Source organism: Numenius arquata, chromosome 1 (genome assembly GCF_964106895.1).
Source record: "Numenius arquata chromosome 1, bNumArq3.hap1.1, whole genome shotgun sequence".
Lineage (NCBI taxonomy): Eukaryota > Metazoa > Chordata > Aves > Charadriiformes > Scolopacidae > Numenius > Numenius arquata.
The window spans coordinates 134,593,038-134,614,158 of NC_133576.1; the positions used below are offsets into that span (position 1 = coordinate 134,593,038).

Consider the following 21,121-nt stretch of genomic DNA (forward strand, 5'->3'; position numbering starts at 1 on the left):
CTGCTTTGGCAGGGGAGTTGGACTGGATGATGTCTAGAGGTCCCTTCCAACTCTGACAATCCCGTGATTCTGTGAAATCTGTAGCAATACCGTTGAGGTTACAGTGTACAGGAGGCAGGAGTCCTTCAAGGTCTGTCAGTCCTCACAGTTTCCATTAGCTTCCGTTTGTCTCAATTCTATAAGAACCTTCCATACTTTAGTTTGTCTGCTTGTTTTAAAGGATTTGCATAGAGGCTTCTTAATGGCTTCACCTCCCTCTTTATACACAACCTAAGTAAACCTGCCATGGAAAAAGACAACCAACCAAACAACAAAACCTTCACAATGAAGGAAGAGCTACCCTGTGACAGCACACCTTTGGTATTTGAGTCAGCCTGGACAGCAGTACAGGTTGACCAAAATCTGGGGAGGAGAGGTTGCTAGAAAGTATGTACATTCACTCACAGGTTTTGCTGAAACACAGGGTTCCCAGTACTTTATAGGCTTTAAAAATAGATGTATAAAGCATAAAACCAGCCCTGATCAAATGACAACTCACAGGACACATGCAAGCAACTGTAAGTGAGCAGAAGAGCCTGTATCATAGCTTTCTTCACACTACCAGCAAAGGCATCTCTAAGAAACTGAAGTTGTGCTAAAGACTAGGTTGCGCTTCAGGATTTCAAGCGAGCTACAAATCAAGACTAATCTGCTCTGAAGACAAAGGCTTCAGTTTGGCACTCAATAATACAGCACAGTCCCAGGCACAAACATGGGATAGAGAGTTCTTACTAAGACAGTTTTTGTACTGTAGGGAAAACAGTACTTATTGAGTACTTAGAGGTTAAAAAGCCTTACTGTTATCCCCTCTTTCTCTTAAGCACACTTTTCTACCATACAAAATAAGCTCCATCCACCCTGCTTCACTAGCTGGTCCAAACAGGCATCATCCAGTCAAATTATCCATCTGCTACTAGTAGGCAAGTTAGCGATTGATACTGGGAAGAAAAGGTATCAGTCCAGTATACACCAATGCCATGTTTGTTACCAATACCAGTAAGAAGACTCTCTTCCTTAAACCCAGTTATCTCACCAGAGTAAGATGAAAACAGTCCTGCTTTTCTAACTGGCTCTTCACAAGGTAGTTCACTCTTAATTTGGTCTGATGAACGTGGCAGAAACCATAGAGGATGCAGAAAAGCTTTCTGGAGGACATATATCAATTTATCTTTTTGTCTTTGCAGTGACTAATGGAGACTTCGGCCAAAAAAAGGAGTTTGCTCTGGGTAGATTTTAGGTGGGGCGTTGTTGGGAATTTTTTTTTTTTTTTAATATAACTCTGGAGAACAAACAACATCCTCATGAAACCCACAGTCATTCTTATGTCAGTTGGCTTTGTTAAAAAGGATAAATAATAGCATGCACCTTTTACTAGAGAATAGAATTTCTCTATTTCCTGAACAGTCAATGTATTTGGAAAGTCACATTTGGTGCTAAGCAATGTCCATAACGGGGAATTAATCCAGAAGATGTGAGCTTATCCTTTTCCACCCAGACAGATGCACCTCACAGTCCAAAGAGGAATGTTCTCATCTGGATGTATTTAGGTACCTACATACCTGAGAAACCAGCAACTGAGCACCACTTGATGCTTTGAATTTTGACAAACATCTCAGAAATTCTGCCCCATTAACACATTAAACCAAGCATTAAAAAAAAAAAAACAACCCTACAATTTTTAAACTGCTAAAACTCAAAGAGGAAAAAAAATATAGACCAAATGGAATTTATTTGAAAAAAGGTTGTTGCTGAATTGACATGCTGGATCCCCTCTGTCTTTGGCAATGGGAAACACCCCCGAGCTGCCTTCATCCCATGCAACCACCACACAAAGCCAAGCAAAGGAAGGAGAGTCCGGGCAGCAGGCGAGGCTAGTCTTAGCCCCAAGCTCCTTTCGGGGAGTGTTCCAGGTTATTCATAGTGTGATGGAGCTCTTTCTCCTTCAGCTGATCCGCCCAGCGAGAAAGAAATCAGTCAACTAAGGGCAAGAGGAAAGAACTCGCAGGACGCTCCTGATTAGGCTGAAGGCCATCTCCAACCACACACTCTCACGTATACACTTTGACCATCTGCGCATTATACTTACTAACAAGTAAGCCAATTAAAAGTTAATTAGAAGTCCCTGGTATGACCAGGTATATGATTTCAGAACTAGTTATAAAAATAGCGTGAATTTCAATTAAAAACCAATAATTTTTTTTTTTCCTATAACGTCTGAGCAGTGTGTGAAAGCAGATTCTCTGTTTGACAAGAGTAAATACTAAGATCTCTCAGTCTGAATTTTCAGCAAAAGAGTTCAAGCTGCTCAATTCTTACAATAAATCAACCTACTGAGATTTTTTTGTCACTAAGTGTACAGTTGATTTCAGATTAAAAAGCTTTGTTCACATTGTAAGCGAGCTCCTTGTTGACACAAATGTATGACCTAAAAATACAAGAATTAAATATGCCCCAAAGTCAGTTTAGGGTTTTTTTTAGTGTGTTTTTAAAATCAGCTCCACAAGAACTGTGAGCTTTATTTTGTTATTAGTCACACTTGTTTATTACTGGACTAATTTCAATCCACTGAGGCTCAAGGATAACATCAGTACCCCAAGAAGAACCTCAGAATCATGTTGCTAGAGGGGATGCTCTGTGCTCTGACAGGATCTTAATATATCCTTAGCTCTAAATTTAGAGAAAGTTATTGTTATTTGTGGCATCCCTGATCCAGAGCCCAAGGAGGCTTTCGAAAAATTTCAGTGTGGATCAGAAGGGATGATGGGATGAAGGCCAGCCTGAGAGACCTCAATTAGACACACATTCCATTTACTGGTCAGCACAGAATGCAGAGCACATAAAAGCACACTGTGCTCCTGCCTTGCCTGTAAGCCACACCTCTTCCAGATCTTATTTTTCCATTCATTTACTAATGCCTGAACTTTTATCGCAAAATAGTGCAAGTGATACATGCTAATGAGTTTATAAGAAAAAGGGATGGAGAACAGGTAAAATGAACATTTTTTTTTTGTGGAGCTTTAGCTTTACAAAGATTCCCTAGGTATCGTATGGCAATGAGCAAGAGTGATACTTCAAAATTATGAAGCTGTAATTGGTGCCTAGTTACCAAATTACGCAGACACTTCCAAGCTGCTACAATCATTTAGTGGATATTGAGGACTCATTTTGAAAATTTCTAGAACATTTGGAAGAAATACCCTGGAGGCAGAGAAGGAAAAATTAGGAAAAATTCTCAGAAACGAGAAGGTCATGTCTAAGACAGCATCTCTAAACTCTATCTTCAACCAGCCCTTTAAACTTGGGCTCCACCAGGAACCTTGCCTCTGTTAAGTGCACCCTCAAAACTGTTACAGCTAACAGAAAAATATTTCATGAAGATTTTAAGAATGTATTCTGGTGACAGTAACTGAGTGTCATTTAACACTACAGTGGTAAATCTGGTTGCCTCAATGCCAACATTCAGCTCACCCCAATACCTTAAATATACCCATGCTAACAAACAAAGAACACCACAAAAACACCTTTCATCAGTCTACAGTATAAGGAAAACTGCCTCGAAAAGTGACTGAAGAGGTTATCTGTTAAAGCTGACCAAGAATCAAAAAAACCCAAACATTTACACTAGGGTTTCAACAGCCTCACGCTCTCACTGAACACGCTGAGAAAGGTTAAAAGTATGTAGCACCCAGCAGAAACAGATCCCTGAAGCTTTCGCTTTTTCTGCAATGCCACACCAAGGTATGTATTAAAGGGGTTTGGCACACAGCGGTCACCACCCACCACACAAACAACCCCACATCAGAATTTCCCTATCACTAGCCTCTTTCAGTTTACCCAACGAGCAAACAATCCCAAACACAGCCCACAAGAGCATTGCCAGGAGGTTCTGCTGGGAAGGGCCGAGAGCCACAGCAGGGAGCCCTGTTCCAAAGGCGACCACAACAGCTTTCTGCCTCAGACACGCTGGTGCCGGGGGCCAGCCACTCCACCACACAAGAGTCACCTAACCACAACGCAGAACTGCAGATAGATTTCTGGTCCATGTTACTGTCTCCAGAAAGGGCCTGAAACTGTGTTAATTCCAAACTAATTTACACAACTGTAAAAGAGTTAAGGGCTGTGCTGAAGCAACTGCCAGGAAATCCAGTTATGCGCTTAGCCCGTTCATTTGTTTTCTACCTGACACCCAGCTGGAGCAGGATAGATCAGAGATTCCTGGACAGGAATAAAGACAAGAAGAACAAAAAAATAAGTTAGTCAGCAATCTGATGAAAAACAGCTTCTAGTCTTGACAAGCTGTCACTCAGCTCTTCCACTTTACGCCATTTTTCCCCTCCTCAGCAACACTGCCATTCAGGGGCTGGCAGCAGCTTCTGCTTTAATGAAGCAAAGAGAGGCATCTTCTTGCCCTGGGAATAAAAAAGGATGCAATGTCTTTTTATTTCCTTGCATTACACCCTCTTGTCATCCGAGATTTATTCATCGCCCTTTTGCCCGTGAGAAGAAAATGTCAATATCCTCTTTCCTTTGGGACAGACCTCAGCAGAGGTCAAAGAGAAAGCAGACATGCTGTTCCCAAAACGATGCCGTTCCTGAAATTACCAGCCTGATTCAGAGCAACACAAGAGGAGCCACAGGATGGGGCAAACACTTATTGCAGCACTCAACAAGCCACGAATTAAAGCAGACTGCCTGCTTCTGCCAGTCTAACCCACACAGTTTTACTACGGATAAGCAATATTAGGAGCTGTTAGCAGAGAAGGGACACCATCAGGTGGTTTGTAAAATTCCACTAGGAAGTTGCTCAAAGAGGATTTTGTCATGTTACCGGTTTGTCCACGCTCCAGGAACACAGCACAGATTATTAGAACACCCTTCAAACCTCAGAAATTCTGTTAGAGGGAAAAAGATCACATTGAAAGACTTCCATTCTATACACATACAAACAACACTTTGTCATGGTGTGATGTTTGTATGATGACATTCGATCCCAGCTTTTCGAATCTTCCTGGTGTGCAAGACTGTAGAATTCAAACTAAAACATTGCATCTTCTTGGCTGGAGATAAAATTCAAGTAGTGTTTTAACACATAATATATAAAAAGCAAGCTCCGTGTGCCACATGGACACAGAAGAATCAGTTTCAGATGTTAACTTCAAGCTTGTGAGAAATTATAATATTCGGAAACCAGAAGAGACATTTTATTGTACAAACAAACACGCTGATTACAGGCTACTACAAGCTGCAGTCCCTTGCATTTTCCACCACACCCTCTTGAACTTGAATTACAAATGGGAAAAGTGAAGTTACACAGACAAAAATACTCATAGACAGCCCTTTCAGACCACTACTGAGAGTGGCTTTTTCTTTTTTTTATTTTCTGTTCCAGGAAGGGTTCCTATGCCCAGATACTGTTTTCAAACTCACATCTACAATTACTTTCCCTGAGCACTTTCAGACCCGGGAGGGTACACCTACACAGAGGGCATTTGTCAAAAAAATGTTTCTCATCAGAAGAGAAGCATCACAAATCCGTCATGCTTGGAATAATTTCAAAATGTTTAAATAGAGAATATATGTCTTCATGAGGAACAGCGCAATGAGAAAGAATCCTAGAGGAGATTACTGAACCAATGAGAGAAAATCCTGCCTCAGCAGAGACCTGTAAACATTTATTTGTGTTACAGCACTTCGACCTTTCAGCATCTGAGGATCCTTTTTTCATTATCCATTACAGGTACACAAAATGGCAAGTGGCTGAATACTTTCCTTCACACTGAAAAAAAAAGCCCGACTACTAAAACCCTTGTTCTTGAACAGGTATCTGTTTTAGCTAGAACCGCTATTCAACTACTATTCATACCTAGGTAGATGGCTTTCTCAAAGTCAAGTCATCTGGGCAATACTGCTTTCCATGCATACATCTCAATTCGTGGCAGTTACCCTAATAGTAGCTCCAGGAAAACCTCCCAACACACAAAACACTCCAGAATAACACCACACTGCTCTGGCTGTGACACTGCAAAGAAAACAGGGAGCAATTTTCTGCTTTAGGCACAGACTGCAAGGACTTCTTTTGGCAATGGAGCATAGCATTGGTACCTCCTCTGTACTGCAGCTCCAATGCTCTACATATTTGAGGTATAGCTTCATCACTCAGACATATTGCTGAATTTTTTCTTTGCTTGGGGCACTAGTGCTCTTTTTGAAACAAATCCCCCCACTTATTATGCATTAGTTCAGTCTGCAGAGGTTTTGATACTTGCAAAGTGAATGCTTTTCTGGGGAAGCCAAGACAAATGCATGTCAAGCTAGATGTGTACCAGGTGTGCTTGGCCCTTGGGAGTTGTAAGGGTCCAAATCAACAGTTAGTCTTTTGGCCAGTAACTAATCATTTGTGTGGTAGAGGCATTTTATCCACAGACTGTACTAAATTTAGTCCAGAGTAAAAATCTCCAAACAATATATACCATGGAATATGGGGCCCCCAGCATATTTTTTATCTACTCTTGTGCTCTGAATAACTCAGCAGACGTAGGTCTTCCCAGAACAAGCCAGGGTGCTACATCCCTTACCTGACTCTCTCTTCTTCAGCTCTCTTTAGTTCTGCATCCCGTTGCAGCACCTTCATTATTGCCTCTTGCTCCTCCTCTGTTAGGAAGCTTAGGTCAATCATCTTGTTGTGTGAGGAGGGGGCTGGTAGTGTGTCCAGGAAGATCTTAAATCCTGCTGAGGATGGTCTTGTAGTCCACTTTAAAGGTATGGAAAAAGATAAGTCTCTTTCAGCAGGCACTGAGAAAACTGAACCAGGTTACAGTCAGTGGTTTAAAGAGCCCCAAATATTGCTTTCTTGCAGTAGAGTATGCGCATGCTTCCCTAGATGAGAGACTTTTGGGAAAGCGTTGCATTCCTGCTTGCCATCGTAATGATGTCTTCTCAGCTTGCCCTCTCAGCTCTGCTTCCTGGAGTAACAGTTCCAGTGTTTAAAAACAAACAAAACATCCCCTAAAACAAGACAAGGAAGAACAAGCTGTAATATCGGGGATCAGGGAAGTAGATTATGTATGCATTTTTTAATTAAAAGAAACAAGTTTTTCAGTGCTATTAAACTACTTTGTGAAGTTCAAATGGTCACTTCAAGTCAAACCTGTTTTACAGGTTTCTTGAACAAGGTGGCCATGAAAATATATTCCTTTCCTATACGACAACTCACACCCTGAAACACAGAATCAAGTGTCATTCAAATGATACATTTTAAAATAAGTGCATTTTAAGTTGTCCTTTAAGTCAACAGAACAATTTGGGGGGGGGGGGAGAGGGGAAGGGGAGAACGAACGAGACATGGACAGGACCAAAAACACTTACCACATTCCTTTAAAGTAAAAAAAAAAAAAAAAAAAAAAAAAAAAAAAAAACCAAGAAACAAAGCATGTATTGACATTATATTGAAGAGCACACAAGAAATCTGTCTATGGACATCATATACAGATAGACAAGATCCAGACATCTCTGAAGAAAAATTCACTGCTGATTCACAGCAGAGCAGTGGACAGAGCGAGGCAGCCCAACGTGCATCTGCAGTGTTCACCTTCTGCCAGTGTAGACTTAGATCACGTCCACAAATTCTCTTCACAAGGGCTAAAGGTTGGGGTTTATTTATTTAAAGAAAGGTTGCCTGAACTCCAGGAACAGAAGCCTTATAGGAAAAAAACCCAACGACTTGGACTAAACTCACGAGCTTGCCATGCTGGTTTACTTATCATTAGCACATTTCTAGGACACCATCTTTAGCAAGTCACCAACCAAACAGAGCAAAAGAATCATCCCATGAGGGCAAGCCATTGAACTTTTGGACCCCGTTCCACGCCTACCAAACAGCGTGCCTCACTCTCCACACCTGTCTTCCCACTCCAAGTCTTCAAAGACGCCTTTCCCCTTCCAGGAGATCAGAAAGGCAGCAGTCATCACAAGCCCTGGAGGAAAACCCTTGAGGAGGTCCTCAAAGTTGCCAAATGCAACATGTTGCAACAGTGAGATGGGAGGAGGCTGGGAATGTGTTAGAGGAATTTGTGTGCTCCGGTTCAAGACACAGGGATCGTGTTCTCAAATTGGTACAACGCCTCTTTCTGCAGGATTTTGTCTTCTGTTTGTAATAAAAATGGGTATCGGTCAAAAAAGCTTCTCACATACTACTCGGAATTAAAAGCAACAGGCTTAAGAGATTACTTCCTCAGAATCCTCCCAAATAGGAATCCTATAACAGACTTTTGACCAAGATACTCTTTCCCCCCAAAACACACAACACTCCCCACTGAAGGGTCAGGTACCAGGTTTGCAAAGTCAAGTTCCTTACACTAAACCTTTTAAACTTCCTGGAAGGCAGTGTTACCCGGTGGACGGAGTCAGAACTGCTATGTCATTTTGACTAGCTACCTTGAGATCAAGAGGAAGGGAACCATTTCAGTCATTTCCCTTTCCTCTGTACCAGCCCCTGCTTTGGGAAGGAAAGTCAGGGTATCTATGATCGCCATAGGCTCTAACACAGTTTAATTTACAAGATATAAATGTAGCTTTTACTCACAACATTTTACCACTAAGAGTGTATGATTATGTCAGGAATATGATCTCATGGAGGCTCAGAACACGTGGAATTAATACAAAATAATTTCTACATAACCATCTTAAGTATGTGAAATTAGAAGTCATGCGGTAACATGAACCTCACTGCTTTATCCAAACTGAACTGCTTCTATAACCAGTAATTTAAAATACTATTTTAAATATACTATTTTATAGGCCATGGCTCCAGATCTCTAAAAAAAGCAGAGGACTATTAACTTAGAAGGCAATCCCAACTGTCAAAGGCAAAAATCTCTTCTTCCAAAAAACTCAGAGGAATAAAAGAGGAGGCAGGGTTGGAAGTCAGATGCATCTAGAGTCAAGTCTCTTAGTGCCTCAAGGTAACAGCACCATGGATGTAATGAAGCCAAAGAAATAAAGAGCTTGAATTTAATGTAAGCTTCAGAAGTTAGTGACAAACCTGGTGAGATACAGAAGAGAAGCAGATGTAGTTATTGGCCTGGTCTCTTTATTTGGCAGCTGCCATCACAGTCCTTTGGTATGTGCGTGTTTGCCTTAGGCCCTCATAGGCTGACGCTACCATCTGGCAGACAGGATGCTGACAGCAGATTGATCTCATGAGCACTAAACTCATGCAATGAGTCATTGCGCTTGCTCCCCTGGCCACAGAATTCAACCAGGAGATTAAAAGAAGATATTGACGCTGGCACTGCTCAAAGGGAAACTTGCAACAACATTTCTTATAGATGTGGAAGGCAGTTGAAGTCAGGTTAATCTTTATCCCCACAACAATCCCAATGCCCAACAACATTCTTCACAGGGTTATGTTTGGCTGCTACATTTTTCTTCCCCATGATTCCCATTTGATCTTGTTCCCTGAGGTTGATATCACAGAATCTTCTAGGTTGGAAGGGACCTTCAAGATCACCTTGTCCAACCATCAACCTAACTGACAAAAATAAACATCCACAAAACAACAAAATGCAACACCATCACTAAACCATGTCTCCCAGCACCACGTCAACCTGTCTTTTGAACACTTCCAGGGATGGTGCCTCAACCACCTCCCTGGGCAGCCCATTCCAATGTCTGATAACCCTTTCAGTGAAAAAATTTTTCCTAATATCCAACCTGAACCTCCCCTGGTGCAACTTGAGGCCATTTCCTCTAGCCCTGTCGCCTGTGACTTGGGAGAAGAGACCGACCCCCACCTGATATGCAGCATCTCAAACAACCTGCCATCTGTAACTATTTATATTTTGCAAATGACAGTTTCACAAGTAGGCAAAAGTAAAAAGTGCTTACTACAGGGCTATCAACAAACATAACAATCCTAAGTTTGCTGGGCATCTACAACAGTATTCCTTCAGCTTATGAACACGTATGGGTATCTATCTGTTTTGACTATCACGTGGAAACTTTTCACAGCATTTGATCCACTACTCAGCACCCACAGTGCTAATCCAACGCCCTGGGTGCTGACTGAATGGCATGTGCACAGCTGCCAACAGGCACAGAAGCTGATACTGCAATCACAAAACCTGAACAGCTGTGAACTGGAATTATCAAGGATATTTCTTGTAAATTGGGCAAGTTTCTTGCCTAAGATCAACCAAGTCTGTAAGAAAGCTGTTGTAGGAATGATCTCTTACCATGTCTTTGTGTTTGAAGGCCAAGGGAAGAAGTGTTATATTGTCTATTAGGTTCATTTAAATATCCAAAAGAAGTAATTGGACAGCATTTACAAAACAAGCTGTAGGCTTCATCAGTGTCTCACAGTATTCAAATTAGTAAAGCTAATGGAAGCAGAACTTCAGGCCTCTCCAACTGAACAACAGTTTGCAAGGGCAGAGCATCCCCACAGGCTCACAGCAAGCTGTACTGCTACTGAACTTCCCAGATACCATCATCCTGTAGAGCCGTCTCTGCAACTAAGGTTGCACTCTCACTTTGTTTCCTATCAGGTGTAAGATACCACCTACCCTGGCAGGCTCTTAACCATTCTTTTTTCCTGGTAAATATCATATAACGTGGTTCCACAGTTCACAAAGCTGCATTTTGCTAAGTTTAACATACTTACTATGTCTGGCTTAACCTGGAGCACATTCTCCTCCCATCTCTTCATACATGATTCCGATCCACTTGCACTCATCCTGTATTCAGATTTACATGGCATCATATTAGCTGGTTTTGCTCCCAGCCTAGGTTATGATAAAAAGCTTCCCCAGTCCTGAGTAGTGCAGCTGAGACCCTGTACGTTCCTCTGCAAAGCTAACAACATAGTGCTTCAGCTAAGGCATATCTGAGTACCTGAAAAACTGGCCCCTGACCTCACTGGATAAGCAGTGGAAAAACCTAGCAATAATCAATTGGGTTTCCCCCCTCCTCCCTTTTTTAATGTGTATCATCCATATAGTGCGAATTGTATCCCATTTCACTATAATAATATGTCTTCAGTCTCTGGAACCATGCCAGTCACAAACTGAAACCAGAGCAGTTTTTAGTCTCTGCATAAACAAGAAGAGAACCTCTTTCTGCGTGTGGTGTCCTTGGCCAACCTCATGAGACGCTGATAGAAGTTACTGCAAGGCTGGCTTTCTGCAAGAAATTGTTAGCACCGATTCCAAGCACAGAGGGTACAAACTGCTGGCTTCGAGTACGGCACCTGCTGTAAGACCCAAGGCTGATTAAAAAAAATTAAAATAATCAATCCCTTCCTCCCAGCCACCCACTAGAATCACCCCAAGCTAAATTATTTTGATTTCTTTTTTGATAATTTTTTTTTTTTTCTTTCTTAAAACCCCCTACACATGCCAAAAAGAACTGAGAGGCCTCAACAGTTTGTTTGGTGCCACTGCAAGTTCAACGGGAGGTTTTCCTTTGCCAGGAAAGTTCTCAGACCTAAGCTTCAAATAAGACTGAAAGACTGATTAAATTTTCACTGAATTTCACTGAATTTTTAGAGTTGGAAGGAACCATAAAGATCATCTAGTCCAACTCCCCTGCTGAAGCAGGATTGCCCAGAGCATGTTAGAGCATGTTACTCAGGATTGCATCCAGGCGGGTCTTGAAAATCTCCAAAGAAAATGATAGAAATACCACATTAACTGATTTCTGTAGAAAAGCTGTCATATGCTGTAGACTAACATCTGTGAGCGTTACAATATTTGGTATGTTTTTTGTTTCCTAAACCTTAAATTCAAGTTAAACCACACAAAGATCTTCCCTTTCATAAAAGATTTCTAATCCCTGTAATAAACAGGAATCTGAAATTATGTTTTATGCCACTTATGCATGAAAGCTTCTATGTTTTGGCAATAAAAGAAGCAGAAAGAAGACACAAGACAAAGTTTCTCCTCCCTACTCTTAAGCTACTTACAACTTTCAAGTGCTTTAGGCCAGGCACCCATCCAATAATTTGATCTTATAAAATTTCTCAAAACCTTATCAGGTGGTTAAACACCTCGATTCCTTTAAGTAAGGCTGTAGAATTTTCTAGAACACAAGTCATAACAGAAAGACAACGTTGTCCACGAACCTGTTCGCCCTACGGAGAGCTTTCCCCCCCTGCTGCTGCTTTCTCATGAGTACCATAGAGGAGTCTTAATTCAAATACTGCATTCCAAACATTATGAGATATCACATTAAGAGGTACCACAATCATAGCTTAGACTGTAAGGTTTTTACTCGGTGTATATATGTGGGATGTAATGAGGGAGAGGCAAGGAAGAGGCTGGAGCAGTTTACCATGACTGATATTAAGTTCATCAACAGATGAGAAAACAAACAGCAAAACCCCAGTCTCAGCTGTTCCATCCAATCAACAAGATTTCCTTTTGCATCCAGAAACCTCATAATTGTCTCAATTTACATTGCAAAATTACTTCTCAAGTGCTTCTTGTACCGTAGACCTAAGCTGCTAGAGCTTTGCTCCAGAGAATCTGTCTTCCAGCCAATGCCTTCTAACAAGAGGAAGAAGGTGACAGCCAGTCCTACACTTTTTGGCTGCTTTTGCACCACAATTTGTGCCAGCTCCTGCAGCAGAACAATTACCCTGCAGGCCCGGCTGATCAGCAACTCTCAGCTGTACACATCTTCATCCCATAAAGCAGTCAGTTACAAGGAACCTATTGGCTCTTAAAAACTAGAGGGTTTGGGTTTATGCATTTCTTCACTGCTATAACTTATCAGCACCAGCAACGAGGATGAGTTGGGAGTCCAGACGTAAGGCAACAGGAAGCTGAGGAAGACAGATAAATAAAATTGTCTAATGTAACAATTTGGATCCACAGAGGAACTCATTCTCAGAAAAGATGTAACTAAATTTGTTCTACACCCACGGTCGGGAAATAATAAACCTTTATTTTGAAGCAAGGAAACCTAGAAGAACATTAGGAACAGCAGGAGCTTTGCAGAATTGGGCACTGTCACCCTGGGAGGTCACATTAGGCCATAAGGGTACCTCTGACTATGAGGCCTACAAGCCACAGCTTTGGGGAGAAAAAAATAAAAAATAAGAAAAATCATATAAAAAATAAGAAAAATTTGCAAAATTTGCTCAGGACACAGAAAATCACATTGTCCTAAGCACTTCAATGTCCTTCTGCCCCTTACTAAAAGAAGGACATTGAAGTGCTGGAGCGTGTCCAGAGGAGAGTTGCCAAGCTGGTGAGGGGTCTAGAGAACAAGTCATACCAGAAGAGGCTGAGGGAACTGGGCATGTTTAGTTTGGAGAAGAGGAGGCTGAGGGGAGACCTTCTTGCTCTCTATAACTACCTGAAAGGAGGTTGTAGAGAGGTGGGTGTTGGCTTCTTCTCCCAAGTGAATAATGACACGACCAGAGGAAACAGTCTGAAGTTGGGGCAGGGGAGGTTTAGATTAGATATTAGGAAGAATTACTTTACTGAGAGAGTGGTCAGGCACTGGAATGGCCTGCGCAGGGAGGTGGTGGAGTCACCATCCCTGGAGGTATTTAAGAAACATGTAGATGTGCACTTCAGGGCATGCTCTAGTGGCCGAGATTGTAGGGTTTTGTGTGTGTATGGTTGGACTCTCTGATCTCAGAGGTCCTTTCCAACCACAAAGATTCTGTGATTCTGTGATTCTCCACTGACATTTATGCAGTGCAGTCACAGATAATTCAACACCATCCTAGGCTTAGAGAATATTTTTTTTCTGTAAATACATGAGGCAAATCCCATGAAGGGAGAACAGCTAATTAAGCTAAATACCAGTGTTGGCACAAGCACAAATAGTTTAAGATAGTCATGAACATATCTGTGCAGAAGATCAGAGGATTATGGATTTCAGTTTGAGCAGTGAAGAAAGAAAAGCTATTAACTTTCAAGAAGGGCTTAAGCCATCATTCAAGGGAGTTTTAAACATGGTTTCCTGCAATGGTAAGGACCTGAACTTAAACACAAGGAGGCCTGTTGTCATTTTAATTCTTGAAGGGGCAGAAGGAAGAGATCATCCAGTAATATACGTGTATCTGTAGCCAATCCAGATGCTCTTTCAAGAGGTGTTATTAGAGTATTTTCAAAACAATAACAGCTAAAAGTACACAGCATATCATATGTCCAGCAGTCCCGGCAATTAGTTTAGACAACAGCATTTGCCAACATGTATGTTTGATCAGTGGGAGGTAGCAAGGTTCTTACCTAGCTACTTGTGGAAGGCTTTGGTGGAACAGGGATCTTTGCAGAAGTGGGGAATATCTATCATAAGGCAACACTGAAGTTGCTCTTACAAACACAGCAATGCTTTATTTCATTCCAGTAATAAACCTACGTGTTCTTCTGTGCAATATTCATTACAATACAGTTAAGGGGAGGGGGGGGGAACTACTATCTGCAATTATAGGACCAGACAATTGCTCAAAACAGCCACAATGGGGGAAAAAAATAAAAATATTATATACGACAAGCTTTGCTCACACCTTAGTCTTTCTCACTAGTGCCAAAATGATCCCTGCTGTTTTTAACCTGCAAAATAGTTGCAATCTTAAAATGTTTTCACTGAAGATCATTCCCACTGAATGATCTTCAGCCAGTTGGAAGAGAAAGAAACACAGCTAAAGTAATGCAAGCACTTGAGAAAAATTCTACTTTTCTCCTATAACATCTGCTTTGCTGGTCCTCATGGCTCTGCGTGTGATTTAATTTTACTCATTTTGTAAGAAGTCAAGACCTTCATCACTTTTACACTCTACAGGAAATTTACACAAAACAAGAACAAGAGAGCAAAATGTTAAAACAGAAAGAAGAAGATAAAAGTTAACAACTGAAAATTGGAAGAGAAAAGAATAATTTGCTTTGGTTGCAGCGTAATCCCTCTAATCACATATGGCAGCTTGCCATTTCTTTCATGGGGCTTGGATATTGGCAGCAGTGTCTAAGAAAGTCAATCTCTAATACCTCTTATGGCATGCAATCATCAGGCCAGTGGTTTCAAGAGGATGCGGCCTCTGCAATAAGAGTTTCATAAATTAAAGAGAAGCCTCAGAGAAACACACCTAATTTTTTCTTTTCCCTTTGACCACTGCTTGTCAGACTAACTGTAGATTCCATGACATTTATTTTACACTACTCAAATAAACTGAATTTTGAAATAGCTTCAAAATTACAGATTCCAGCAAGTTAACATTGATGATATCATTAGCAATATCATCATCATTATAAATTCTGAGCTTCTTCAAAGTTAGTTGCATTTCCTTGCACATCATACGAATGGCACTTTGTTGTGGTTTAATCCCAGCAGGCACATTGTTTGAATTAATAATAGTTCGTTTGCAGGAACCTCATTCTTCTAATTGCTAATTCTTTGAATCAAGAGTTACAACACAAAGAATATTTTCTCAGGGTAAGGGACTTGAAATACAATAATGAAAGCGGCTCAATCCTCTAGACCTCTGGAGGCAGAGCACTGTCTATTGTGTAATAATTATTCTCATCTCCCTTTACAGAGGGACCAGACTCCTTTCAAAAGCAGAAGGGGGGGGGGGCTCACAAGACCCAAACTCCCCTTATCACTTTATCATTCTTCATGTCAGCATGCACATCAGACCTACACAGGTTCAAGCTTAAGAGAGTGTTTTATGTCTTGTTTGAAAAGAGATTTAACAACAACACTAAAACATTTAAGAGATATTGGAAGCAAACGTTCCACTAAGAAAAAGGTTATCTCCTGACCATACACATGCTTGTCTGACACACCTCTGAATTAAATGGCTAGCTCTTTCCAAATGTTTTCCCAACATAATTACAAGATAGATTCAAATCCTAGCAAGAAAGTTTCACAAGAAACAGCCAAAAGATTGCCCTCCCCCCAAAACCTGAAACTCATAATGCAAGAAATTGATTAATTCCTTAAGAAGCCAAATTAAGATGGCAATGGCTTCCTTTCATTTTCATCCTCTTCCATCCCACCCATTTGCCATCTTAAATGTACAGGTTCAGTAATGAAGATGAATGTGAGAAGGGGCCAACAGCACCTCCATTCCCTTCTCACAAACTTTTATTGTAGATTGGAAAGCACGTCTGCTCTTCCTTTCATCCCCAGTGTTCCACAGAGAGCATTTGCATATACCCGGGAGCTGCCCAATCCCCTTCCTTTTCTTCCCTTGCCCCATTTTTCCAAGAAAATGTACGTATTCTAGTTTGAGCATTCCCTGCTCTAGGCCAACGAGCATTGTATGTGGATGCAAATCAAACAAAAACACCCGTTATGTACTAGGAAGTCCTTGAGGGGAAAAAAAGGAAAAAAAAAAAAGCCAAAGGCAAAGCAAAACAAAAAAAATAAAATCAAAAGGCCGAAGTGGCAGAATTCCCCCAGGCAGACTGTGCTTTGAGCACACTTCTCCCTCATCCGTCTTAGGCTTTTCTTCATTTAGATCCTTGGAGATATGAGAAATCTGAAAGGAACTTTCCCAAAAAATATCTGAACAAGGAATCTCTCTCTGATTTCTAATTTTTCCTGTGCTACTGCAATTTCAAAAAGGCAACTAACCCTTTATCCCCTCCTCTTTGATTAAAAAAATCACATACTCTGTGAGCAGTTATAGCCCTCAGGAACTATAACTAGTGATTTACTTGACTTTGTTTTCTTCCTAGGCAGGTGTTCCCAAAGTCTTCTTTGGACTGATAGGATGTTTTCTACATTAATTCCCTTGACATGGATGGTCAAAGAGCAGTGCTGTGGAATTGATTTAAAAAAACCCTGTTGTTAAACATACTGGGTTTGGTTTAAGCAAATTTTATCCTTAAGCAAATCAAAGTTACAGTGTTCCCAGTGTAGAGGTGTTGACAAGTTTATGTATTGGAGACTTCAGGGGAACTATCCTACCTCTACCCTGCTTCCTTGCTCTCCTGCTATTTAGCAAGTATTTGGGTACTTTTTAGCCAGGATTGTGTTTTCGAAATTGTACCACTCAAGAATGGAAGTGTGCAAAATAGCGCAACTAATTAACAAGTATTTCCTATCTGTGGCTACTGGGAAGTGACACACTTCCTGCATCTTGGTTAGATAATCTTTTCTATATGAAAGCAAAGAACACTGAGCCGCAGGTTACACAGTGTAGTGGGCCTGCTAATGCAGGCTTTCTAACAAGAGGACTTAGTACTAAGGGGCTAGCAGTGTTGATGTATAGAAATTCATGTTACAAAATAGCAATATTTGTATATATACAAATAACAAACAGATTTGTATTCAAACACTTACTTAGACTAATGCTCACTCTGTTGAGCTGACACTAAGGCATTTCGTAGAGCAGTTTGCATCTTGCACACCAATTGGAAGACTCTTAAGTGTACAGCTTCTGAAGAAACTTTGGAAAAAGTTAATTGCAAAGCCTATCCACGTGACTGCTCTCGTGATTTTTATCCCATCATCATGGGAATCTATTAGTCAGTGTCTGTTGCATCCCCATGAGTTTAAGAGACCTCACTCTCACTCCTCTTTTGAGTGGAGGTGATGAGCTAGTTGAGCAAGGACAGCCACCATCACTGCCAGACTGATTTTCCTCCACTATGTTTATACCACTAGGAAGCCATGGGCTAACAGGTTGCCCCCTTTGATCATGGAATTGTCTAGGTTGGAAGGGACCTTTAAGATCACGTAGTCCAACCATCAACCTAACTCTGACAAAAACAAGAAAACACATCTCTAAACCATGTCACTAAGCACTATGTCAACCCGTCTTTTGAACACCTCCAGGGATGGTGCCTCAACCACTTCCCTGGGCAGCCCATTCCAATGCTTAATAACCCTTTCCGTGTAAACATTTTTCCTAATATCCAACCTGAACCTCCCCTGGCGCAACTTGAGGCCATTTCCTCTTGTCCTGTCGCCTGTGACTTGGGAGAAGAGACCAACCCCCACCTCTCTACACCCTCCTTTCATGTAGTTGTAGACAGCGATAAGGTCTCCCCTCAGCCTCATTTTCTCAGGCTGAACAACCCCAGCTACCTCAGCTTCTCCTCATAAGACTTATTCTCCAGACCCCTCACCAGCTTCGTTGCCCTTCTCTGGACCCACTCCAGCACCTCAATGTCTTTTTTGTGGTAAGGGGCCCAAAACTGGACACAGCACTCGAGGTGGGGCCTCACCAGTGCTGAGTACACTTTGATCTGCTCTAAAGCACTGTCACAGCCAACTGCTCAAGTCACTGGCGGTGGCACTTTTCTTCTGCAGGAGGGTGTACAATACAGCTTTGTGGTACAGGTTGAGCACAAAACTGCCAAATCGGGAGGGCAACATTTTACGTCATCTTTGCCTCCCCTGAGGGAGGCCACTGATCTCAGCTTCACAAGAACAGCTTTGCCTGTAGCCCAACACAAAACCGAGATCACGCAGAACATTGCAAAAGGCACTCCATCATTCTCAGACACAATTAACTGTGTAACAGGTAGCTGTGGGAAACAAAATCATCTCTTACCTAAATTACTCTAACTTGTCACTGCAGCCCCCCTGCTTTTCAGCCACCAACCTTGTTATTGTAACTACACCTCTGTTTAACTGATTACTAACCTGCAAAAAGAGCCAGAAAACAAAACAAGCCCTTTGGCTGTCCTTTCTCACAAGATGACTGACTAACCACTGACCTTAGACATTCATTCGTGCAAGTTAAGGTTAAAATTACCCACCTCATAATTGATGTAATCTGAAGGCTACTGAGAAAGCTTGCGTCAATTAATCCAGTCCTTGCTACAGGAACTGAGGTATACGCCTACCTGAAAACAGGGACTCACACAGAATCCAATTACCAGCAAAAATTAGGTGCCAAAGAAAAAAAGAATGTTCTTTTGGAGTCCTGCAGTCATAGAAACAATAAGCAAGCTAAGGAGGGAGGTGGAGAAAAAAGGCACTTTGGAGAAGTTTCCAGATAAGTTAAAAATCAAAATGGTTAAAAAAAGCTAGCCTAGAGCCTGCAGACAGAACAGTCAGTATCAGGTCTCAGTCACCAAAATTAACTTAACCTTTACAATGAAGTTTTTATTTCAGAGTTATTGTTGGTTGTTTAATAGATACATTAAAAAAAGAGCTTACTATAGCTCCCTATTAAGAGGAAAATCACTCATCTTCCCATGCATGACAATGTTTTAACGGATAGCCCCAGAATATGAATACTCCATCTGATATCAGGTTAATTCTGGCTAAGCTGAAACTAGCAAGCAGCAACATCAGCCCTCCTTAACAGTGATATTAAACTGCAAGAATAACAGGAAGCCTATCAGCCATGAAAACTTCACTCACGAGATTGTTTGCCCTGCTGGGCTGGGCTATATCACGCAAAACCCAGTCTTTTCCCTGACTGGTACCAGTTTGACTTAATACTTATGGCCAAATGCAAACACATTGTTTGGGCAACCAAAAATCAAGGTGCGCTGTGAAGCAAGGAGCCTAAAAGGACAAGGTGAGAGCTAAATCCATTTGCTGCATACGAGAAGTGAGGAGCAGGGAACAGTTTCTGTAGCAGCCCACAGCTGCACTGCATGAGGTGTGGTGTCAAATCACACTGCGTGGATGGGATTTGCCCTATAGATGCTGCTGAGTAGCATAGGGGTAGGAAAGAGGGCAAAGGATGTGATTGAAATTGTTTCTCAGACACAGGTAGCAAAACCAAGAGTTTAGAGTTTGTAAGGCTGGGGTTTGGAGTGTGATGCCTGTCCCTGAACAGGTATTTAGTTTTGCAGGAGTGGCTCATTCTTTAAGAGCAGGTGTTAGCTGTCTCTTGCCCAATGTCTACATCACATACCCAGGAGGCGGCCAAAACCAGAGCCTCCAAAACCATTTAACCCGAGAGGATTCAAACTCACATCCCCTCGTTTACCAAAAATACGTGACAGTCTCTGAAGGTTTCACTTAGTTCACTTTTAACCATTCCTAGGGCTGCATTACCAAGGATTAAACCACCTGTCTCACAGAATGACTATTAGTTTAAAGTGATGTCACAGCCTTGCAGGCAGAAACAAGAACATAGGTCTGCTTTCTCTCGGTCAGGCCACCGCATTACAAATCAAGCTCACTCTCTCCTGACTTCCCTCCTCACCCAGCCAGCCCTGCATTCCTGGCTGCACTGCAGCCCGGTTCTACTAGGGCAGAGGGAACAGGAGAGTAACCCGAGTGTATTAATTTTTAATCCAGGTCTTTTAATCTCCACGCAAATATTCTAATCACTATGAAGCAAGACAAATGTAATGACATTTCCGCTAATAAGAGTTATCCCAGGCTTGCAAAACAAACAAACAAAACCAACCCACAAGTGAAAGAGCTACATACTCGTGCAATACCCAGGTGGAATTATAGGCAACCTGCAAATTCAGCACGGTCAAAATAAAAAGACTGTAACTATTTTGTGTAGGCAGGACCGGAATAGAAGGTCAAGGGCTCACTGCTTCTGATTGGTTGTTAGATTTCTGCCTAGGACTTACGCACATACTTTTTGCTTACGGTGCCTAAAGTGTAATTGCACAGGATTTTTGGACCCTACACCCTTAATTTTTCATAACTGATGTTCTATTTTTAATGCTATTTTTTTAATCACATAAGCCATTTAAATTCAGTAGAGAAGAAAAGTACATGGCTAGATTTTAACATCTTTAAAGCTGATGGCCTAAAAACATTTCTAACCCAGGAGTTCTTGAATACACTGATGTACTTCTGAAGCTCTAGTTACGTGGCTGAGATTATATGGTCTAACTGTAATCCATCCAGCCTGTACAGAAGTAAATCACTGTCAATTTATCAATCAGTCAGAATCAGACTGACAGTAACACTGGGCAGGCAACTTCATATGGAATTTACCAATATTCATTTTTGATCCTTTTGTAGAACAAAAGCATCTGGCAATGAGTCTAGAATATTGTTGTGCTAATTACTCTGCAAATAAGCATCTCCTTTGTTCTTATTTTTATTTATACACACCTGTCTATTTTATATATAGAAACACAGACAGAAATGCAGGATCTCTATGACTAGGAGAGAGAAAGAAAAGTTTACTTTT

At 41.4% G+C, this 21,121-nt stretch overlaps 1 protein-coding gene across 1 annotated transcript in view; it reads right to left on the reverse strand.

Moving 5' to 3' along the window:
- Window positions 1-21,121, reverse strand: part of SYTL2 (synaptotagmin like 2) — a 64,839-nt gene that overhangs the window by 40,446 nt on the left and 3,272 nt on the right. Inside the window, exon 2 of the mRNA XM_074155001.1 lies at window positions 6,615-7,044. Coding sequence (XP_074011102.1) covers window positions 6,615-6,715 — 101 coding nt within the window. The 5' untranslated portion in view covers window positions 6,716-7,044. The remainder of the gene's footprint in view (window positions 1-6,614; window positions 7,045-21,121) is intronic.